The 25151-nt window shown below is 36.8% G+C and overlaps 2 protein-coding genes across 4 annotated transcripts in view; one reads left to right on the top strand and one right to left on the bottom strand.

Annotated features, from left to right (window-relative positions):
* AKR1D1 (aldo-keto reductase family 1 member D1) overlaps positions 1-25151 on the bottom strand; it is a gene marked incomplete at both ends in the record, with an annotated part of 39641 nt that overhangs the window by 7870 nt on the left and 6620 nt on the right. For 2 of the 3 annotated variants that reach the window (XM_081038766.1, XM_081038767.1), the window contains 4 exons: positions 4177-4299; positions 9068-9145; positions 14969-15085; positions 18157-18324. In XM_081038766.1, the coding sequence (XP_080894892.1) occupies positions 4177-4299; positions 9068-9145; positions 14969-15085; positions 18157-18324 (486 nt within the window). The remainder of the gene's footprint in view (positions 1-4176; positions 4300-9067; positions 9146-14968; positions 15086-18156; positions 18325-25151) is intronic. The other variant, XM_081038768.1, reaches the window with a different exon arrangement.
* Positions 4287-25151, top strand: part of CREB3L2 (cAMP responsive element binding protein 3 like 2) — a 156248-nt gene continuing 135383 nt past the window's right edge. Inside the window, exon 1 of the mRNA XM_081038763.1 lies at positions 4287-4360. Coding sequence (XP_080894889.1) covers positions 4325-4360 — 36 coding nt within the window. The 5' untranslated portion in view covers positions 4287-4324. The remainder of the gene's footprint in view (positions 4361-25151) is intronic.

The following is a 25151-nucleotide window of genomic DNA, read 5'->3' as shown; positions in this document are numbered from 1 at the left end:
GGTTAAGAAGCTGGACAGAACCCATGAAGGAAAATAGCAAAAGCCCTTTCAGCAATTAACCCTGTCCTCGTCTGTCTTTCTGTAAAACCTGTGTTGAATTTTCATTTCATTAATGAAGTCACTCAACAAATATTCAATGACTCCTGTGTCAGGGCCCCTGTGACTTAGGCATGGTGAATAGGGTCAGGAGACACTTTGAGCAATGTGGAGGTCTTTCCTTTCTCTCTCCCTCTTCCCCCCACCTTCCTTCATTGTCGAGTTAAGTGTTGGAACTTTGTGTGAGATGAAAAGGCCTGAGCTAGATCTGTAGCATCATTGGAACTAGTCTGAGAACACTCTCGTGACAAGTTGCCCACCACAAAGGCTGCAGACAGACTAAGCCAGGGGTGGAGCCTGGAGACACCTTTCTTTAGATGGACATTGTGCGTAGTACTGAGGAAGCCTGCAATACGCAGGCTCTGAGAATGAGTATAGAGTGAGGTCATGTTTGACGTGACTTTGTTCTCGATGTCTGTGAAAAAAATACATCAATTTGCAAATTTTACTGTAGATTTTATCTTAATGGGAAAATTAATGTTGAAATACGTGAAGTTTGAATTGTGCAAGGTCTTCGGGTTTGTATCCTTTACACATAAAATGTGTGCACTCTGTGTAATGCCCACAATGTGTTCATCATATTCCTCGATGGAAAGGTGCCTGGGCACCGCACCAGAAGCTATCCGTTTTGTATCTTTGGAGTATAGGGTGGTCGCACCCAATGCTCAGGATAATGGCTGGTGGTCAGTAGACCTGCACTTTGATCCTTGCCGTCTCCAGCATATTGATAAACGCGGCTTTCAAACACCACAGAACACATGGATGAACTCAAGCTGTGATCTTTCGGCATGTCTTCCCTCCTGGAATGTATTTGTGAAGCTGATCAAAGGGCTAACCAATCAGATTATTTCCTCCTTTGCATGAGGATACACACTGTCAAACTTTTACTCTGTTTTTCATTCTGAGATTTAAAAAAAAATCACCATCTTTCTCATTTGTAAGAAGAAGCCTGTTTGTCATTTCAACATTTTTATGCTAAAGAATTGTTCTCGTGGTACAGACAGGAGATGTGCCGGTAAGGGGTAGCGTAGGAACAAAGGGATGGATGGAGGTCAGTTAGGAAGTCCAAGGTGGTTCCTTTATTCCTGAGAGCATATGGTGTGTGCGGTCAGCTTACGTGTCAGTTTGGAAGTGGAACTTCTAAAATAGAGCACTTCTATTTCAACTGTGGGCTGTTGTTCTATTGCAGATAATCATTCATTCTTTCTGTTATGAACTCATACCAGACTCTTCTGAGTTACTAAAAACAGTGAATCAACCAAACAAGTCAACCACAATCTCATAATATAAGTATTTACCCAATCCAAGAGACTTGTTTAGTCTAGCTTCTTAATCTTTTATGAAGTAGGGCAAAGAGCGTATCATTCGCCCCATGAAATAAGATGGATAATAGTATTTTGTGGTGATTATAAAAGTAATATATGCCCACCACAGCTGACTTGTAACATACAGAAGAGCATAAGGAAGAAGACAAAATTTCACTTGTAAAATTCACAGCCGGAGATAACCACTCTTTCTTTCCAATCTTTTTTCTATGCACATATTTTTAAAGAATTTAATTACCTCCATACTGTCTATTAATATCATGGCCATTTTTCTTTTCCTCAAAAATGATTCAGGAATATCTTATTAGGATTTCACATAATATGAATGTTTTATAATTTATTTAAACATTCCCCTAATTTTTGTTATATATTTTGTTTCCTCTTTTTTTTTTTTTGCCATTGCAGACAGTGCTGTGACAAACACACATATGGGTATTCGGATTTTTTTTCATGAAGATAGATTCCTAGAAGTAGAAGACTGTGATCATTTTAAGACTCTTGATACTTATTGCCAAATTGCTTTCCATAAGGCTGAACCAGTTTGTACTCACCAATACTTCATCCCTTGCTTACATAGAGCATTATATTAAAAAATGAAACAAGAGCTTTGCTAATTTGATATACAATACAAAGTCACACTTATATTTAAATTTCTGTAATTACTGGTACAATTGAACACTTCAATATATTTACCAGTCTTGTAATTTGTCTCCTGTGAATTTCTGTTGATTTCTGTTGCCCATTTTTCTGTTGAGCATTAGTATTATTTCTCACTGATTTTTCTCATTGATTTAAAAAAAAATTATAGTTGGCATTCATTATTGTTCAGCTTCAGCTTCAGGTGTCCAGTGCAGTGATCAGGCATCTACATCATCCCTGAGGTGGTCTCCCCAATGGGACAAGTGTCCATCAGATACCCTACAAAATCTTCACAACATTATTGATTACGTTTCCCAAATTAATTTTCAAAACCCCGTGGCCATCCTGTGGTTACCGACTGTTTTCTAATCCCTTCACCTTCTTCCTTATCCCCCCGCCCATCTAACAACCCTCAGTTTTTCCTGTATGTCTCCAAAACTGTTTGATTAGTTCATTCACTTATTCTTTTCTTTAGATTCCACATATAAGTGAGATCATATGGTATTTGTCTTTCTCTGTCTGACTTATTTCACTTAACATAATGTTCTAGGTCCATCCATGTTGTTGCAAATGATAAGATTTCTTTCTTCTTTATGGCTGCATAATACTCCATTGTATAAATGTACCACAGCTTCTTAATCCAGTCATCTACCGATGGGCATTTTGGTGGTTTCCATGTCTTGGTTATTGTGTATAGTGCTGCAATAAACATAGGAGTGCATAAAGATTTTTGAATTGGAGTTTTGGATTTCTCCAGATAGATACCTAGGAGTGGAATTGCTGGATCATAAGGTAGTTCCATTTTCAGATTTTTGAGATACCGCCATACTGTTTTCCATAGTGGCTACACCAATCTGCAATCCCACCAACAGTGCACAAGCGTTCCCTTTTCTCCACATCCGCGCCAGCATTTGTTGTTTGTTGATTTATTGATGATAGCCATTTTGACGGGGGTGAGGTGGTATCTCATTGTGGTTTTTATTTGCATTTCTCTGATGGTTAGTGAGGTTGAGCATTTCTTCATATGTCTGTTTGCCATCTGTATGTTCTGTTTAGAAAAATGTCTCTTCATGTCCTCTGCCCATTTTTTAATTGGGTTGTTTGTTTTCTTTTGGAGTTGAGTGAATTTTTTATAAATTTGTGATATTAACCCCTTATCAGATATATATTGGCAAATATCTTTTCCCATTCAGTAGGATCCCTTTTTGTTTTATTGATGGTTTCCTTTGCTGTGAAAAATCTTTTTAGTTTGATGTAATCCCCTATGTTTATTTTTTCTCTTACTTCCCTCGTATGTGGGGATATATCAGTAAAAATCTTACTCGGGTAATGTCTCATTGATTTTTATTGGACTTTTAATTCACAAAGATGTGAACTCCTTTTTCTATTATAATTTTAAAAATGTAATTATTTGTTTTCTCTGTGTCTCTAATATTTTTAGATTTAACATTTTTATACTACTATATTGATCACTTTCTTTATAATTTTTCCCATGGCTTCCTTTTTGATCCATACCTCTGGAAAACTAAAATTCTTTTGTAGTATTTACAAATGACTTCCTCTTTCTCTTTAACTCTTGATCATAGGGACATTTACTTTAGAGTATGATATGAGGCAAAGATCTATCTTGTTTCCACATAACTAGCCATTTTCCCCCACACCATTTACTAAAAAATCCATCCTTTTGCCATTAGTTTATGCTACTTTATTTTACATCAATTTTTTTATTATACTTGGGCCTGTTTCTAAGATATTTCTTATTTTATATTTATCTGTATGTTGGTTCTTGCGCTGATCTTACATTATTATAAATGCTCTGTATGTCTTAATATTTGGCAGGTCTTGCTCCCCCTCATTATTTTTCTTCAAAAAATTTTTTTGGGTTACTTTTATCTGGATTTGAACTTTCATTTTTTTTTCTTTTTTTTTTTTTAAGAGACCTAAATTGAGAGAAGTTAAAAGCCTCACCCAGGGTCTTATGATAAGATACATGTGAATGCAGAGCAACCACAAGACTTTCTGATTCCCAGCCCAGGGTTCCTTCTGTTAAGTAAACATTGAGGTTCCTCCCCTCCCCCACACATCAGCACTTCTTCCCACCCTGTCAAGCTGTTACCTGGTTGCAGACTGGTTTATGTTTGAGTCCTGGTTTGTTCAGGATTAGCTCCAGCTGCCTGCGGTTAAAATTGGATACACCAAGGGATTTCACCAAGCCAGCATCTTTGCAAGCTTCCAAAGCCTGTGGAGTTAAATGCCAGTGGGTCATGAAAGAAGCCTCAAACAAGCGAGAATGGATGTTTGTAAGTGTGACTATAAGTTCTTCAAAAAGCAAAGCTCCTGGGTATGTGAATAGGCATTCTGTAAGGAAAAAGAACGTGGGGGCGACAGGAATTCTGTGATTGAATTTAGGACGTATTATATACTATATCTTCCCCTTGTATTTTCACAACATATACCGGCATGTTAATAATGATCTTATTTCTTGAAATTTGTTGAGGCTTTCTTTATGGCACAGTACCTGATCAATTTTCATAAATGTGATATGTGTAAAAATATATATATTCTCCTGTTTGGGGATGCAAATCTCTCCTCTTTCTCTCTCCTACGTATATGTATGTATACACACATTATATATAAAATTAGGCCTAGCTTTTCCTGGCTTCTCAATAATTTGAAGGAATATGTCAGAAATCTCCCACTCTAATAGTGGATTTATCAATGTCTTCATGCATTCTATTTTTTAATATATATATATTTTTATATAATTTTTGCTCTATGTATTTGGAAGGTATTTTGTCCATATGTGTCTAAAATCAGTATACCTTCTTGGTAAATTGAATCTTTCATCATTATATGGAGCCATTTCTATCCCTAATAACGCTGTATGTTGTTTGATATTAATATTACTACACAACTTTTTCTGATAAGTACTTGACTGATATGATTTTTTCTCCTGTCCTTTAAATTTTAACTTTCACATGTCTTTATGCTTAGGTGTGCCTAATTCTAATCTGTCAATCTTTATCTTTCAGTAGGTAAATTTAGTTTATATTTATTGCAACTATAAATATATTTGAACTGTCAGACAGAAAAAGCAGAGAACCCTATGATTTCACTGATATGTGGTATATAAACCAAAAAGAACAAGACAAACAAATGAGAAACAAAAACTCATAGACACAGACAATAATTTAGTGGTTACCAGAGGGTAAGGGGGTGGGGGGTGGGTGATGAGGGTAAAGGGGATCAAATATATGGTGATGGAAGGAGAACTGACTCTGGGTGGTGAACACGCAATGGGATTTATAGACGATGTAATACAGAATTGTACACCTGAAATCTATGTAAATTTACTAACAATTGTCACCCCAATAAAATAAAAAAAATATATATATATATATATTTGAACTGTTTCTACTGTCTTATCTTAGTTTATCTCACATTTCTATGTTTCTTTTGAACGCTTTCTTACTTTTGAAAGGTTTTATATCTATACCTTTTCCCTAATAAGGACAATAACTTAGTGTGTTTACATATTTCTTGATTTACCCCCACCCCAAATCTGTGATGTTAATGGTATATATAGAATTTAATTTTCAATTATTATGGGTATATTTTTCTCCTTTTATTTGATCTTACGTATGATATTTTTACAGATAATAAAAACTATCAATTTTGATTTGATCACTTTCACTTTGTACATTTCTTGGAGCAACTTTTAGATTTTTGCTCCTCTTATTTAAATACATCAGACGCAATGGTTTTTTTAAATTTTTTAATTTTTTTAATTTTTTAAAATTAAAGTTTATTGGGTTGACAATTGTTAGTAAAGTTACATAGATTTCAGGTGTACAATTCTGTATTACATCATCTATAAATCCCATTGTGTGATTTCACCACCCAGAGTCAGTTCTCCTTCCATCACCATATGTTTGATCCCCTTTACCCTCATCTTCCTCCTCCCTCCTCCCTTACCTTTTGGTGCAATGGTTTTTAATGTTGATCTTGTGGCAAAACTGATCAATGTGTAGATCAGAAAACATTTTTATCATGCATCAGTTTTGCCTTACAATTTGACTGGATATAAAGTTCAAGGTCAATGTTTTTATTCTTCAGTATATTGAAAATACTATTCTATTATCTGCTTTGCATCCAGTGCTGCTGATAATAAAACAAAACAGACTAAAACAGAACTGATACCAATTTCATTATATACGAGTGACTTTCTTTCTGGAAGTTTTAATTTTTTTTACAGATTTATTGAGGTATAATTGATAAGCAATAACGACACATTTTAAGTGTGCATTCTGATGATTTTTGACACATTTCTACACCAGTAAAATCACCACAGTCAAGATCATGAATATATGCCATGGTGTGTTGGTAAATGTTTGACAACCAGCTCTCCAGGAAAAGAAAGCGCCCCAATTTGTAGTGGTAGTTAATTTCTGTAATGTAACTACTTACATGGCCTGTATTAAACTTACAACTTCACATCACCAAAGGTGGAGTTGGGAAGAGATGTGCACAATGAGTTCTGGCAGGCTGGTACGCACCATTTCCAGTACCTCACTGAAAAGATTCTCCTTTCCCCATTGCATGGTTTAGCGGTTTTGTTGAAAAATCAACTGAAAATCAACCTACGTATAATATGCATGCGTCTATTTTAGCACTCTCTATTTTGTTCCATTGATCTATATGACTATCTTTATGCCAGTAAAGCAGTGTCTTGATTCCTGTAGTTGTATAATCATTCTCGAGATTAGTTAGTGTAAGTTCTCAAAAATGTATCCTCCTTTTTCAAAGTTGTTTTGGCTCTTCTGGGTCATTTGCATTTCTCTATAAATTTTAAAATCAGCTTTTCAATTTCTGTGGTGATTTGGACTGGGATTGCATTGAATCTGTAGATCCATTTGGGGAGAATTAACATCTTAACTGTATTGAGTCTTCTGGTCAGAGCACACAGTATGCTTGTATGCCTCCATTTATTTAGATTTAAAAAAATTTTTTTCTCAGTAATGTGTTAGAGTTTTTACTATATCAGTCTCGTACATATCTTGTTAAGTTTACCTCTAAATATTTAATATTGTTTTTTTAAAACTTCAATTTCTAATCGTGTCTTGCTAGCATATAGATTATATATAGATATAGATTTGGTTATTTCTTCTTTGTCTTATGGGTAAATTACAAGCATACTTCTTAGTTTCCAAATATTTGATGGTTTTTCAGATATATTTTTGCTTTTTACATCAAATTTAATTCCAATGTTGATCATACAGCTACTTTGCATAATCAGAATACTTTAAAATATATTGAGATTCATTTCATGTCTCATAAAATGGCCTATTTTGTTAAATGTTCCACGTGCAATTGAAAAATAGTATTCTGTTATATTTTGGCCAAGTATTTTATAAATGTTAGTTAGGTTAAGTTGGGTGATAATGTTTAAGTCTTCTATATTCTATAGATTTTTCTGTGTATATTTTATCTGAATTATTGAGAGAGAAGTTTTTAATTCTCTGACTAATTATTTTCTTTCCCTTTTCAGTTCTCTTGGTTTATGCTTCATGTATTTTGGAGTTCTGTTATTTGGTGCACAGATATTTAGGATTGGCGTCTTTATTATTATAAAACAAACTTCTTTATCCCTACTAATAGTCTTTGCTCTGAAATATTTTTTGTTATTAAAATAGCTACTTCAGCTTTCTTTCAACTACTGTTAGACTACTATATCTTTTTCTATTCTCTCAGTTTTCTTCTTAACTTTTATGTTTAACCTGTTTGTGGGTATTTATTTAAAATGGGGTTTTTTTTGTATGTAATATATAGTGGAATTTTGGTGTATATCCATTCTGACAACCTCTGCCTTTTAATTGGATTGTTTAGACTATCTGGATATACTGTGATTATTGATGCCACTGAGTTTAAATCTCCCACCTCACTATTTGTTCTCTATTTTCCCCATCTTCTGTTTTCCTTCTTTTCTTGCCTTTTCTTGGAATGATTAGTTTTCAATTATTATATTTTTGTCTCCTTTATTGGACTGGTTGCTATACTCTGGAAGTGTTAACATTTTCCCTTTATATTTGATATTCTGAAATTTCTCTATAATGTATCTAGGTATGGGTTTCCTTCACTTTCCTCTTTGGTAATCTATGCCCTTTCAATATCTCTTCCCCCACCCCTTCAAATATTGTTGTTTCCTTCCTTCTTGTTTTTTTCTGAGACTCCTGTTTTGTGAATACTGGAAATTCTAATTTTATCTTGTACGTCTTTTCGCTTTTTCCTTGTCCTTTCCTTCTTTATATGGGGAGATTTCCTCATTCTGATCTTTCAATGTGATCATTTTTTTCCTCATCTATATCCATTTTATTTTTTCCTATCTATTACATTTTTGGTTTTTCCTAATTATTATTTATGCTTGTTTTCTTAAAAAAAAGTTTTCTTGTTCTTGTTTCATATTGCTAATATGTTTTTTTATCTCCTTTAATATATTAATTGGCTAATTTAAAAGTTATTGGTCCTCTGTTCTGTTGATGTTGGGATCTATAATTGAGATGTGTTGCTTCCTTGTGAAATAAATGCCTTGCTATTTTTGGTTATGAGCTCATTTTCTCCCAGGGTACTGGCTACCCTGTCAGGCAGTACAGGGTACTGTACTACCCTATCAGGCAGTCCCTTAGAGAGGAACACCAGACTCCAAACCTTGTCAGCTCCAATGAGGTGAGGAGTGAGTATATGCTCTCTAGGATAGAGAGCCCCAGGCACCAGAAAACTAGTCAGTGCCGCCTCATCCCTTGAAACAACTCCACCCTTCAGATCTTCAACTGTTACTTGCAGAGGAGAAGTCCATTAGAAAGAGATACTGTACTCATTAGAGTATATTCCCAGCCTTTGGAATTTGGAATGAGAAAGTAGGGCTGCATGTCTTCATAAATTGAACAGGTATAATCAGGTCACAGTTTAAAAATGTAGTCTTTTCAAATAAGAGGCCCACTTGAACTTACCTCCCAAGTGGCACACAGATTTGTTTTGTGATATAACCATCTGCCATTCTCATCTCTAGGATAGACTTCCTCTCCAGGCTGGGAAAAAGAAAAAAACAACAAATATAATGCATTTCATTTATATGTGGGAATTAAAATTATGGAATTTGAGTTGTCTTTATACCAATATACCCAGAGCCTGGGAAAGCAATTCAAGTTTAATTATGTATATGTTCATATAATTATATAATACATTGTATATTTTTGTATATACATATATAATATTATATATATATATTTATTTATATATTTATATTCTTCCCTTTGTGGGACTGTCTAGAAATTTTCACTTGTCCCACACATGTGACACATTCATCTCATTATCTCACCTTGGCATTCATTTTCCCTTCATTTATTGACAGATTATTGTTGTTTTTAAGCCATGAAGATTTCTCTTAATGACAAAATCTCTCATTAAAAAAAAAAGAGTAGAAGTTGAGAATTAGGACTTTTAGACTCAGTGTTTTGACAGTCTATCTTTGCCAGAGTTGAGGACCACATGGCATGTTACTTCTCAGTTCGGGCTAACTTGCCCAGTGGTTCTTTTCCTTCCATTTTTGGGCCCTCCAAGAGTTCAGTATCTTTTTTTTCTCTACCTCACACATTATCTGAGTGTCAGATCTCCTTCTCTAGTTTTTGGATGATCCTTTATCAACCAAGACTAATTGTGGTGTGGAATATTGTCTGTCAGATGTCTCCTTTTTTGGCTACATCTAAAATTGGGACTCATTTCTTCTGGGCTTGGAAATGGGATAGAGAGAAATAAAAGATAATTCCTGGGCTCTTTGGATGGATGATGGTAATCATTTCCTGAGGTTGGGTTAGGAACCAACAGTTTTGTCTTGGATATTTTGAGTTTGAAATGACCATTAAACATTCAAGTAGCTATTTGAGAAGGCAATTGAACAGAGAAGTCTCAGAGAGAGGCTCAGAAAGAGGTCATGGCTGCAGACAAAATTTGGTAGTCCTTGGCATATAAAATGATATTCAATCCATGCAACTGTGAGATCACTCATAGAGAGAGTGCGGCTCAGTAAGGCAAGAACATTGAGAATAGACTATTGGGCATAACAACATTTAGAGGTTGGCAGAGAAGAAGCTACCAGAGAATCATTGGAGGGTGATATTATAGATGCCACAAGAAAACAATGTTTAAAAGAGATAGTGGTCAACTGTATTAAAAGAGATCAAATAATATGAGGAAACAAAGTATCCATTGAATGTGGTTGGCACCATGGAAGTCTTTGTAGACCTAGATGATAGGAATTTTTTTTATTGAAAACCAAGCAATTGGACAAAATTTACTATATTCTTACATTTTTCTCCCTAATTTTTCCTTCCACTGTCTCACCTGAATGAAACTTTCCCCTGGGATAACACTTTCTTTAGCAAAGATAGTTTTGTCTCAATTTCCTCCTGTCTCACCGAGAGCAGGAAAGGGCTCCTTTCTCCTCGATGCCATGTCATCATTCATGTTAATTGCTCTTTCTGTCTCTGATTTCCAGGCTCTTTGACCTTCTCAGGATTTATGATCCATGTTTCCACTCCAGTCTCCTTTCACAATTCTTGCCTTTTGTATTCCTAATTTTATTTCTGCTTTAGAATAGTTTTATGCCTCTATCATTAACTCTGTTAAATAATTGTTATTTTCCCAGATTTTAATTAAGTTCCTATCAACCCTGAACCGATGTTAGATATTTCTATGATGTTTCCTTTAAGCTCTCACTGGATCCCTCATCTAGATAAGCCCATTGTCTTTTTTCTCCACTTCTGCTTCTACTGTAAGGCATTATTAGAATATTTCAACCCTCTAAAAACCCATGCCATTGACTCTCATTCCTGTTCAATACCATGTTTCCCCGAAAAATAAGACCTACCCTGAAAATAAACCCGTTAAGATCGTCAACCAGACGGACTCATTTAGTACATTATGACGATGTTCCAGAAGAAGATGACATGACAGTATTTGAATAAATGTAGATTGTTGTACATGAAAAGTAAGACATCCCCTGAAAAGATGCTCTAATGTGTCTTTTGGAGCAAAAATTCATATAAGACCCGGTCTTATTTTCGGGGAAACATGGAAGTAACTTCATCTTTTAAAAATGTCTTATCATGATTTTTTGTGTTTATATTTTGTTGTTTTGAAATTGTCTGCTTGTTAACATGGCATTTAAAAAAAAAGTGTTAAATTATTTTAGAAAGAAAGGTTTTTTTTGTTTGTTTAAAGAAATCATGAGATACTCAGCTTAGAAATCTGTCATTTGAACAAGAGTCCCAGTGATAGTTCAGCTTCAAAGACTGATTTCTCAATTGCAGAAATTACAGGTCCAGTTAGGAGGTAATGTCATTAAATTGTGTCATTTCTCACTGTTAAAAGTTTTACCTTCTCTGTGTCCTTGAACCTTGATCCCATCTAAGAATAGGACTATAAATTCTCTGTTTACCTTCTCCGAAAAGATTTTAAAAGTCATTAGTCAGACACAGAGAAGTAAACTCTGTTTTCTCACTTTTAAATACATGTTCTTTCCAAAGAACCCATATTTTGATACTCAGCTTAGCAATTTGCCATTTGAACAACAGTCCAAGTTAGCTGAGTGAGGAGGAGCGTTGAGATCATAACTGAGTGAGGAGGAGTGTTGAGGTCATAACGGCCAAGAGCCTGAAAAAAAAAATCACTGTCGCCCACAGGGTATAGGAATTGTCTGACTTGTAAGGATAAGGCAGAAGGGGCAGTGTAGTATAGGGGAACAAGTATGGGCTTGGTCCTGATGGACTTTAGATCCCAGTTCTAATGGACTTTAAACCTGAGTTAGCTAGTTCATTGCCTGGGGCCTCAACCTTCTCTTTTGTGAAATGAAGACATTCTATATATTGGGATATATCATTACTTGGGTTCTATTCCATCTGAACATCTCATATATTATCTGTCATTTATTATCTCTGAAATGTGAAGCAATGCGTGAGTAACTTCCCATATATAATTTTGACTCCTCACGACACTCGGCAAGTTAGTTATTATTGTCTCCATTCACTGACAATGAAATTGAAGTTCAGAAAGATCAAAGTGACTATGCCAGTAAGTAACAAAGCTGAAAGTCAGTCCCTCTTCTGTGTCACTCCAAAGTCCCTACTCTTTCCACTGTACCATGTTTAGGTGATGTGTAAAGAGATCAGGTAATAACTTGACCAGCCTGGCTCTGGAGCCCATGCTCCTTACCACCATGCTGAGTGACCTGTAAGTAATGGGTACAGTGGGGATCTGTTAGTTTACTTTCTACCATCCTTATGCCATCTTCTCTGGAGGAGCTCTTTCTATAATGTTTGTGTGGACTGATCTAGTTCCCACTCTTGGCCGTAGATGTCAATCAGTCATCCACACCCTTACACCAAAAATTAGTCAGTAATAGGTACATGACCCAAGCAAAGCTAATCAGTATTTCTCTATGAGGTTTACTGTGTGGTCTCTCTTTTTCTGAATTCTTAAGTTGTATTGATGATGTAGGCTTGGCATGTCAATAGCCGTTTTGCTGTCATGTAGAGAGAGATTTTTGAGAATGAAACCAACCTGAACATGGAGATAGAGAAAGGGCCAGAATGAGATACATAGTTTGAATTTCTGGATCTAGTTGTGCCTGAATTAGATATCCCTTGGAATTCTTAGTTCCCCTGTCTGCTAAAGCCAATTTGAGTTGTATTCCTGCCATTTATAACAAGAGTCCTGACTAATACAAAAGTGTTGGGGTGTGGCAAGTAATGGACAAAAAATATGGAATTGGCTAGGTCAGTATGGAATTGTGGACAGTGAGAATTTTCCCATATTCAGCTGAGAATTGGCTATTCTTGCTATGCAGTGGCATGGCATCTGCTTACGTCGTTGCCTTGTTGTGTCTTGAGACTCAGAAAATGGGGCTACTAAGATGAGAGCTGGAAGGGACTTAGTAGAAAAATGTTGCATGTTAGAGTTTGTTGGCCACATTTGCAGTCTTTACTCGGGTGCTGAAGAAATATAAATGTGTTTATTGCTGCTGGTTTGTAAGACAAGAGGTAAGATGATATTTTGTTGAAACAGGTACTTTCTGCTTCTGGATACCATCCAAAATGGCAGAAGTTCAGATGTGAGCCTTCTAGATGTAGAAAAGTCAGTGCCAGCCAAGACAGGGAGGTAAGAATCTTAAAGGGGAAAAAAACTTGGACTTTGGGAGAATTCTGGCTGTCCATATTTCTCTGAGGGCAAGATCTCAGGTCATGGGTGCCCTATCCAACAAAGGTGCATCATCCAATGAGATGCAGACCGGGTGCAAGGAACACATTATCTCTGCCTCCCTTGTATTATTTCAAGCCAGACTGAGGCTAATCAGGTGAGAACTGAACAGATGAACAGAACAAGGAGGTTCTTTACTAAGAGGCGGAAACCACAGGCCAAGGATTAGATATAAGAAATGTGACCTGATAAGATTTCCAGTTTTACTAAGTAGTTTTTTCATGGAGATGACTGAATGTGAATTTACTGAAAGCCTAGCAAACTTTTTTTTTTTTTTAATTTATTTTTAATTTTTTTTATTTTTTATTTTATTTTATTTTATTTTATTTTTACATCCCTCACACCGTGAACCCCCCTCCCCCCATCCACCACCACCCCGTAGCAAACTTTTAAAGGCTCTTGTCTTGTCTGTGAAATTCCAACCTGGCCAATAAAAGCCTTTGATTACAAGGTCATTGTGAAAACCTATATCTACAGGAAGTGGAGTACAAAGGGGGAGTCTTCTCCAAAGTCCATCTTGGAGGTGACCACGGAGAAGAGTCAACATGAAAGGTGCTTCCCGGGAACAGAACAGTGGTAGCCTAGTTGGCTGCGTGGTGTCTTGTCCCTCAGCACGATCTGATTTGCCTCGTGTACAAGTGACCAGTTTCATTTTCAATCTCTCCCTCCCTCAATGAAATTTTAAAGCAGTTGCTGATCTTCAGCAGTGTATATGGGGTGTGTTGGTGGTGGTTAAATTAACACTGAGTCCATAGATTGAGAACATTCAAGAAAGAAATTCATGTAGACTAGAGGACTACATATCACACCCTGCGCTTAGAGCTGACTCCTCAGACCGGACCATTCTTTGGGTTGTTTCCCTTTGGAGGGGCTGGAGGGTGAGTAAGTTTTCACTTGTGTGTATTACTTTGCACTGTGTGGTGCAGGAACATTTTCATGGTTATGTCAGTGGGAAGAAGGGTGTGTCCGGATGCTGGACAGCTAGAATGTGGACTAAGTTTGGGGACTACGTGATGGTTTGATGGAGAGTTTAAACTACAGTTGTAAAGACATATAACAAAAAGTACATTGGGTTATGAATCAAGAAACATGGGATGTAGGGCTGAGTCTGTTACATAAAGTCTTTCTGGGCATTTGTTGGCTTGGTTGTTGGTGCTGTGTGATTTAGGGTAACAAAGCCATAACATTCTATGGTGCCACGTAACAAACTAGCTTCATGCACATGAACATGTTTCCTCGAAAATAAGACCTAGCTGGACAATCAGCTCTAATGCGTCTTTTGGAGCAAAAATTAATATAAGACCCGGTCGTATATCATATTAAATTTATAAGACCCAGTATTATATTATATTATATTATATTATATTATATTATATTATATTATATTATATTATATTACATTACATTACATTACATTACATTACATTATACCTGGTCTTACGTTACAGTAAAATAAAACTGGGTCTCATATTAATTTTTGCTCCAAAAAATACATTAGAGCTGATTGTCCTGCTAGGTCTTATTTTCAGGGAAATGCTGTAGCAGCTGGCTCATGATTGCCAGAGATAGAGGCCAAACCTTCAGGTATCTGAACTTACCTTAAAAGCCATGGGTACTTCAATGATGTAAAGATCGACATAATCTAGCTGGAGGACACTGAGTGTCTTTTCCAGGGTTGGGCGAACCCACTCCCGGTCAAGCTTTGTAGCCCACAGCTGAAAGAATAAAAGGAAGATAGTTAACTAACATCCATGCTGTTTTTTTCTTTTCTTTGTTTTATGTGTTTGTGGACCTTTATTCTTTACAAAGCTTTCATACACATTTTATTCACTCATTTCATTTTTATTCACTCATATTTCGCAGAAATATGTGTATGCTGCAGTTTAATTTGAGTATTGGTAAGCTAATGTAACGTGTGACACCCAGAGTATAATTTTATCAGAATACAGCACCAATGACTTAAAGACCCACCTGAATCACAGAGGACGTAATTCGGAGATAAAGTCTTCCTCTGCAAAGTGCTAATTGCCTAACTGACTCTCAGCACTTAAACTTTTCCATTGTGTAACTAGGAAATGTGTATCTAAATGGCTGTGCTGACCTGGCCTGGCACTTTATTTTCATGTCACTCTGATAAAAGATGTGTTTCACCCAAGCAAGAAGTCTGATTGCATGGCTGACTTCATTGGATCCTTCACATTGTAACAGACAGTCCAGAAGCTGGTGAAATGTTAAATTATTTCAAAGGTGTCGAGTCCCTTTCACTGCTCCTTTATTCTCATTTGGTCCTACTCCGACCCCAAAGAAATTCTGCCATTTCCTACTAAGAAGTTACTGAATCTCTGGCTGAATCGATAATGTCACCAAAATGATTGGGTCGGAGACCCCAGCCTCATTCCACAACAGAGGCCAACAACTGGACAGCAATTCACGGATGAAAATGGGGAGATATGGAGGTCAAAGGGTTCAAACTTCCAGTTATAAGGTGAGTAAATTCTGAGGATCTAATATACAGCGTGGTGATTATAGTTAGTAAAACTATTATATATTTGAAAGTTGCTAAGAGAGTAGACTTGAAATGTTCTCACCACAGAAAAGACATGGTAATTATGTGAGAGGATGGAGGTGTTAGCTAATGCTATGGTGGTCATCATTTTGCAGTATCTAAGTGTATGAAATCAACATGCTGTACACCTTAAAGTCACACAGTGTTATATGTCAACATCTTCAATAGGCTAAAAAAATGAATAAAAGAAACTTAGATAGCTTAACAACAACAGAAAAAGGAAAAATAAATTACCTGATCTCTAAATTGTTAGGTAATGAAAGATTAAGGCGTGGGTGGTCAAACCAGGGCATGTATATCCTTGAAGTCTGTAAAACACAGGGAGCTAAGGGGGTACTCAGGGCCTCAGGATAAATTAGTACATTTTCTTGGAGCATCACATTTGCTCAAAGATTCCTTTGGGAAAAAAAGGTTTCCATTTCTTTTTGTCACTAGTAAGGGCAAGCAAAATTGGTAAAATTTGATTTTCTTTCTGTGTTGGATAATTATTTTGTTTTTCTTGCCTTAAAAGCACAGAGAAGAGAAAACTTAATATGGAGAGAGTAGTGGAAAAATGTGTTTTTGCTGTGACTGTGGGCCCCTTTGGTGTTATTGTGTCATCCCATTTAAGCGAAAATTCTGTTTTATATATTTTCATTTATTTTCATTCAGCACTAGCTTAGTGATAGGTACTGTTTAAGTGTTTTCTAAATGTTAACTCATAGTAACTTTATGAAATAATTAATTTAATTCGGTTCAGTGTTTCCAACATGATAGACATTGCAACCGCTTTAACTACTCACCAAGGAGATAAGGAGGAAAGTTTTTTGGTTTATTTTTTTGGTGCTTATTTAAAACCTCATTTTTACACGAAACAAAATGAAACAAAGAAGACTCTATCATGGAAAAAAATGGCAACGTCTACAAAATTTTAAGGTAGAACAAGTCTTCAAAAATATTTCTGGCTTTGGGCAGGCTGTTTCGGCGTAGGTCTTCAGGGTATGAATTCAAGTTTATTCTTCTCTGGAAACACTTTGAGAGCACCTGTTTAAGGCTGGATGTTCTACTCTAATAAGACACTGTGTAATAATAAAATCTTTAGGAATCAAAATTGTAAAGCTGTAATAAAGAGAAAAGCTGCAGGTTGATATTTTGGGACAGTGGCTCCATGTGGCTGCTTGGAAACATAATCCATAAGTGGCTGGTGACTTGGGGAATCGCAAAGCCCTGGAGAGCTTGGAAAGGAGCTGAGTGGGAAGCTGGGAAGAGGCAAAATCTGGCCTCTTGTTTTCTTTAGAACTCTCAGGAGAATTGCATTACAAGTTCTCCAAAGTTGTACAGCTTTATTCCTGCAAAGCTGCCTGCAAATACACACCCTGTATTTCCACTGGCTTTTATTTGAATCATTATGCTTTATTTTTCTGATTGCTCTTCAATGGATAATGATTTTTAACACTTGGAGATTTAAATTGCTCCAAAGATAGTGATCTACGCAAAATGTGGCATATCCATACAATGGAATATTATTTCGCCATAAAAAAATGAAAATCCGATACATGCTACTACATGTATGAACCCAGAAAACATTATACAAAGTGAAAGAAGCTAAACACAAAAGACCACATATTGTATGATTCCATTGGTATGAAATGTCCAAAATAGAAAAACTATAGAGGTGGAAAGTAGATCAGTGATTGCTAGTGACTGGGGGAGAGGGATAAATGGGAAGTCACTGCCAGTGGGTATGAGGTTTCTTTTTGGAGTGATGAAAATATTCTGAAATTAGGTAGTGGTTGTGGTCGTGCAACTTTGGGAATATACTAAAGATCACTGATTTAAACTGGTGAACTTCATGGTATATGAATTATAGTTCAATAAAAAAATTAATGATCTATGGACAAATAGGCACACACAAAAGAAAAGGAAGGTTGCCCTTTTAAAGAAAGCTTTGGCAAATGCGTATGTAATATGAACCACACCCCCTTCCCTCCACTCCTCACATTTTTGCTTTGTAGATTTGCTTCTGTCCATATTGCTTTAAATCCGTGCCCATGTGTGAAGAAGGAGCTGTGCCCTAACCTTCAAGGAGCTTACTAGTCCCTAAATTCTTGGCAAGAGTAAGGAATTCGGCAGTTGAAAATTCTCATCTCTTGGTGAATCCAAAATTCTTTAGTAGAGAAAAGTGGCATCAGGTCTACCATTAAAATAAGGACATGGAGGTAAAGGGAATAGAAATATCACCTTTCCGCAGTAGAAAATATCCTCTCTCTGCACCTTCCCTTCTGCTATCTTCTCCCTGATAGCCTCCCCCACTTCATGCTCGTTCTTGTAGATGTAGGCCCCATCAATGTGCCGGTACCCCGTATCGATGGCCGTCTTCACTGCTGTCAAACAGTCCCCCTTAGAGGTCTGAAATGACAAGGGGTTTGGGGTTTGGGAGAAAAGAAATGATTCTTGAGTTTAATCATTCGTAATCAGGATACTTTGCTATATATTGTTTTAGAGTGAAAATGACAAATTCCCAATTCCATGCTGTTGTAATTGGAAGATAGTATCTGGAGGCTGGAGAAACTGACCTCCCGGGGAACATCCCCCCCTTAGTGGGAGACTCTATCCATCCCAGGTCTGCCCTCAGTTTTGCAGCTTCAGAAATGTGACTTGATCAGTTTTACCAGTGACAGGAGATGTCATGGTAGCCGTATTATAGGAGGGCATAGGTTCATTGAAGAAGGCTCAATTATAAATCCGACGTTTGGGTGAACAAACTGAATTCTATCCACAGAACGCAATACTACCCAATAATAAAAAGGAATGAATTATTGATACGCATAGCAACATGGATGAATATCAAACAGCTATACATAAGAAAAGCCAGACGAAAAAGTGTAAATAAATACTTTATGATTCCATTTATAGAAAATGCTAGAAAATGAAAACTAATCTATAGTGATAGATCAGTGATTGCTTGGGGTGGACATGGGTGGCAGGAAAGGATGTTTTTCTCTGTTTCCTCTTTTTTTGTTTTTATGTTTTGTATCTCAGCCCTGGATTTTTGTACTGTGGTTACCCTGCGGTTTGTATATAATGTCTCATAGATAACATAGTCCTTTTCTGATAACATCTTATCTTCATTCACCTATACAAGTTCCATTCTTTTACTCCTCCCTTTTTGTGTAGTTACGAGGTTTCTTTGAACTCATTCTCTCTTAGTTCCTTCTTTGAACTAATTCTCTCTTTCATATGATCTATTTCCAATGCTTTCTAATAGATTCTTCATCTCATTTATTGAGTTCTTCAGTTCCAGAATTTCTGTTTTTTTTTTGTTGTTGTTGTTGTTTTTTATAGTTTCCATCTCTTTGGTAAAGTACGCCTTCTATTTATTAATGCTATTCCTGAGCTCATTGAGTTGTCTGAGTTTTCTTGTATATCATTGGGTTTCTTCATGATTGCCATTTTGAATTCTCTGTCATTTAGATCACTATCTGCCATGACTTTCAGTTTGGTTTTTGGAGAATTGTCATTTTTCCCCCTATGTTGTCACATTACCTTGGTTGTTCATGGTGCTTGATAGGTGGCAGGTTCATTTGAAGTAGTGAATATTTTCTTATTTAGGTACCATTTTGATTTTAACAGTTCAGCAGGTTGATAATTAGAGGTCTTTGTTTTCCATTAGATGGTGCCTAGTGGTAGTTTTTGTTGTCACTTACCTACGCTAGTTGTGCCTCTGGGGTGTATGGGCGGGGGACTTTCGCTGTGGTCATGGGAGTTGCTACCTGGGTGGCAGGGTGGTGAGTGTTCCCACTGTGTTTGGGTCATCTGGGTTTTGGGACACTACGACTGTGGTGGGGGATGTGGTGGGTGGGAGGGAGCTGGGTTGTGAGCCCATGCGCTGTTACCTGGTTCCCTTTCCTGCTGGTACCACTGTACTGTGGCTGGGAGACCATAGACATGTCTCCGCTGCTGCTACCAGGCTCCACTGCAGTTGGTAGAGGGAGCGAGTTTCAAGCACCAACCACTGTTTTTACCCCGCTTCCCCTCCACTGGGCCGTAGAGTGGGGGCTGCACCACGATTCCTTTATCTGTCCATTAGTTAGGGCCTTGGGCTTAGCCACAGTGGCTGGGGAGCTGCAATTACAGGTACAATCCCTGTCTTTCTCCTCATCCTGCCTCCCCTACATGGTCCAAGTACACACGCCTTCAGTTCTACCAATGTGTGGTTGTCTCAAGGTTGCCAGTGTGTTAAGCAGAGGAACCTGTTTCATTTAGAAGTTTGATTAGTTGTAGATTTAAGGGGAGATACACAAGTGTCTACACCCTCTGCCATGATGCTCTATGATAACACTTTAAACATACAAGAGTATGTCTTAACATATAGATGGCCAAGAGACACATGAAAAGACACTCAATGTCACTAATCATCAGAGAAACGCAAATTAAAACAACAATTAAATGCTAATTAAAATCACACCTGTGAAAATGGCTAACATCAATAAAACAACAAACAAGTGTTGGCGGGGATATGGAGAAAAGGGAACCCTTGCGCACTTTTGCTGGGATTGTAAATGGGTGCAGCCACTATGGAAAACAGTATGAAGGTTCCTTAAAAAATAAAAAATAGAACTACCTTATGACCCAGCAATTCTACTTCTGGGTATTTATCTGAAGAAACCCAAAATACTAATTCGAAAAGATATATGCGTCCCTATGTTCATTACAGCATTCTTTACAATAGCCAAGATATTTAAGCAACCTGTGTCCATCAATAAATGACTAGATAAAGAAGATGTGGTACATATATACAATGGAATATTACTTGGCCATAAAGAAAAATGAAATCTTACCATCTGTGACAACATAGATGGACCTAGAGGGTATTATGCTAAGTGAAATAAGTCAGACAGAAAAAGACAAATACCATATAATTTTACTTATATGTAGAATCTAAAGAACAGCATAAATGAACAAATAAAAGAGAAACAGACTCATAGATACAGAGAACAAATTGATGGTTGCCAGATGGAAGGGGGGGTTGGAGGCTGGGTGAAAAAGGTGAAGGAAGTAAGAAGTACCATTGGTGGTAACAAAATAGTCATGGGAATGTAAAGTACAGCACAGGGAATATAGTCAATAATATTGCAATTACTATGTATAGTGCCAGGTGGGTACTAGACTTATCAGGGGATCACTTTGTAAATTATATAAATATCTAACCACTATGCAATATACCTGAAAGTAATATAGAATGTGAACTATAATTGAAAATAATAATAATAAAAAAGAGTGTGTCAATTTAGTTATGTTTTTTCTTAATGAGACATGGAAGCCTTGATGGAGATTTCCATCAAGATAAACACTTAGTTTCATCAGATAAAATTTTCAAATTCTTTTAGGTTTTGTGTGCAGGAGAGGCTTAATCCTATTCGTTGATTTTTATTGCCCTCATATTCATATGGTGACCATTCTGATCTCATTCACAAATGTTGAAACTACTTGTGCTTTCTTCTGTTAATATATTGTCGGTGTTCTAATCAAATGCTTCACAAATCACATCAGACCTGTGAACTCTGGTCCACAGGTATTGATTTGTTGTAAAACGAGTGAGATAAGAAATCTCTTGTATTTCTAGTGGCTTTATAGTGCTGGGCTAGAAATAGGAAGCCTTGGGAGCATCAATTGTATTTCTTTTCCTATTTCAGTTGAAAGTCAGTACTATTGAGAAGAGAAGATGATATGAAAAAATGAACAAGCTGGCTACACAGATGGTATTAGAAAATAAGATTAATAGTAACAAATATCAAATAGTTAGAGAAAGATACAGGCCCTCTAGAAATTCTTTGATTAGCATGATTAATAGGGCTTGAACAGAAATCGAGGCAATGAAAATCCCAGACTCTAAAATGAGATGTTAGGGATGATAACAAGTGTGACAATAAAAGCACAGTGGGAAGAGGAGGCTTCAGGTAGAATCCAGGAATTTACAGGCTTAAAATAAAAATACTACTTTCATTTTCAAGCATATGCACTAGTATTAATAAAAGGAATAAAATTTAATATGAGATGATAAATATATCTCAGAAATCTATCGCTGAGATTTTGTGGGCTGAAACTGACAAACTAGGTACAGAGCTAAAGTAGATTTATTACAAGGGGAAGAGCTCAAAACAATGCACATTAGAGTGTATGAGTACACTTGTATTTTCAAAGATTAACCAAGGAAAGAAGCACAGAAGGAGAGCATTTAGGATGAAGAGAGAAAGAGAAGGGCTAAGGTCGGAGTGTAGCATTGACTGTTAGCCTGAAGTAATATATGAATGGTGCTTTATTTAATAAGATTATGGCACAGAAGAAAGTTAGTAGTGAAAATCTTCAATCATTGAGCCATCATTAAAGAGCCTTTTCTAAAAGGTACACTCTTGTTAAAAATATTGTCTCTTAGATGGTGGAAGCAGCAATGAGGTGAATTACTATTTTGGATTTAATTCTAACCAATCTGGAGGAACTAGCTGGAAATGTGGACATAAAAAAGTAGTTCTTTGTAATTCTTAAATGTAGCATAAGAGAATTCTATATAAATTCTGACATGTGTTAGGAAAATCCATTTTAGGAAAGAAGCAGAAAGATCAAATAGAACACCATATTTGGAGACTCAAGTAAGTGATGTGACAGAAGAATCTAAAATGCAAAAATTTGACCTAACGATTAAGGACAAGCTCAATAAAATAAAAGTTTTGTTTTCTAAAATGGTAAATAGCCCCCTTCTTCCACTTAAGGAAGGGGAGAGTCCTTAAGGATAAGGTTTCATCCTCCAGGAGGTAACTTGTACCCTTGGTCAACATCCTTTTATGCTGCGTGTCCCCAGTAAGTACAATACTGAAAACTGAAAACTGAGTCTGAAAACTAAGTAAGAATGAATCATCGTACCATCACTCCCTTTGATCTACTTGGAAAATGTGTGCTTCCCATCCCTGAATTTTAGGCTCTGTGAATCTAAAGGTCTTAGTTCCCAGGTGAAACCAGGCTCCTATTTCAAGAGTTCATCGGAAAGAGTAGCCATGCTGGTGGGGGTAAGAGACTTATGATTGGAGGAGGTAGGGCTCCTCCCTTGTTGTACAATGGGACAGGGAAGAAAATATTTGGCACCTAGGTGATCCAATGATACACTCCTTACTGATTTTAATAGTTAATGGACAAGGCAGCAACCATGACCTGAGAGGGTGGGTTGACGAGGGACTCAGACAACTGAAGGATGAGGGTCTGGGTCTTAACGTCAGGTAAATCACCTGGACCAGCAGAGATGTTGGCTAAGGAATCAGGAAATCTAGGCTGCATAGTCTGGGCGGGAGATGATAAGCGTAAGTTACAATTTGAAGACAGCTTTAGTGTCAGGAGCTGTATGTATCCTGCTGAGTCTACCTCTTTTAAAGTTTTTCTTGGAGAGAGATCACACACCATTCTGGAAGAGCTGTTCCCAGGGGTGAACTTAGCGTATAAAACCAGTAGATCTAATTGGCACCAGTGTAGACTGTAGTGTATGTCATAGTGTGCCCCATTTCCTCAGCTGCCGGAAGTGTTGGCTGCTGATTATTCACATCTGGTTCCCTCTGTGGATGACACGGAGTATAAAAGCCTGATCTTACCTCGACTCTGTAGCACCATTCGCATTCCAGAGCTCCCTGGGGGCGTGCTAGCTCCTGTATCACACTGCGGCTCTCCCGGCTGCACACACCGTCTTTTCTCACTCCCTAACAGGTCTGGTTCCGGAGAGTACTCTCCAGGAAACCACCTGCGCCTACATCTCCTTTTCAGAGTCTGTGCCCAGAGTCGCCAATTGAAGACACTTGGGTAAAGAAGGATTTCTTAAACACGCTAGAGGAAGTACTAATGATACATTAAAAGAGTTCTAAATGTGACCACATTAACATTGAGAAACTCTGCTTATGAAAAGATACCATTAAAAGAGTAAAAAGACAAATGGGAAGAAATATTTTCACATAGATAAAACTGACACAGAAATCGTATCCAGATTTTTAAAAAAATCCACCATATCAATAAGAAAAGGGAAATCTAATAAAGAAAAATGCATAGAAGGCACAACCACTTTGCCAAAGATATCCAAAATGGCTAATAAATGATGTGAAAAATTAATCTCACCTAAATTATAAAGGAAATGCAAATTAAGACCACAATGAGAGATAATTTCACACTTACCAGCATCGCATAAATTAAAAAAACACACCAAGTGTTGGTGAGAATGTGGAGCAAGGGGAACTCTCATGCATTATTGTAGGGAACGTACATTATATGACTACTTTGGGAATTATCTATACTGATGTCATCTCTAAAATTGGAGATACTGGTACTCAATGGCACAGCAATTCCACGCCTAGATATTTACCTTAGAAAAACTCATGCATATATGCAATGACACCTATGCAAGAGTCTTCGTAGCAATATTGCCTATAAAGCCCCAAGCTGGAAGCAATACAAAGGCCCACCAATAGTAGAGTGTATACCAGTATAGTCTCATAATTAAATATTATACAGCAATAAAAATAATTGAAGACATGATTAATAACATGGGTGAATCTTGCAACATAATATTTAGAAAAAGAGGCAAGACAAAAAAAAATTATGCATTCAGTGTGTTTCCATTCCTAGAAAGTCCCCAAACTGTCCAAATTAAAATACATTGTTAAAGTTACACAACCCTTAAAAAAAAGCAAGAAAATAATTGCCATGGACATTGTAAGAGCAATTATCTCTTGAGGGAGGGAGGGTTTTAGATTGGGAAGGGCACACAGAGGGCTTCTGGGGTTTGGTGTGTTCTAATTTTGAATCTGGGTTGTGGTTACACAGATGTTCATTTTGAAAGTATTTGTCTCTTTCTACATACATTACATTTCAAAATTTTAAGTATTCAAAAAAGGATTTAGCTAAATAAGAAGTAAGTGACTCAAACACATTTCAAAACCTTAGATCCAAAGAATATAATAACCTGAGCCTAAAACATAATTTTTGGCCTTGGATCTCTTACCATTCACTCTCCTTTGCCTGGATCTAATTGGTTGCCAAGCTTTGTAGAACTTACCCTAATGATTTGTAGCCTTCAGCCAACTTACTTCCCTCCTAGGTTCCAGCCAAATTATTTTCCTCATAGCCATCAGCCAAGTTCAAGTCATTATTTTTTGCCTGATTTATTATAGAAGCTCTCTCACTTGATTTCTATGTATTCTGTC

The sequence above is a fragment of the Rhinolophus hipposideros genome (genome assembly GCF_964194185.1).
Source record: "Rhinolophus hipposideros genome assembly, chromosome: 25".
Classification (NCBI taxonomy): Eukaryota; Metazoa; Chordata; class Mammalia; order Chiroptera; family Rhinolophidae; genus Rhinolophus; species Rhinolophus hipposideros.
This window is presented reverse-complemented; position numbering and strand designations above follow the sequence as displayed.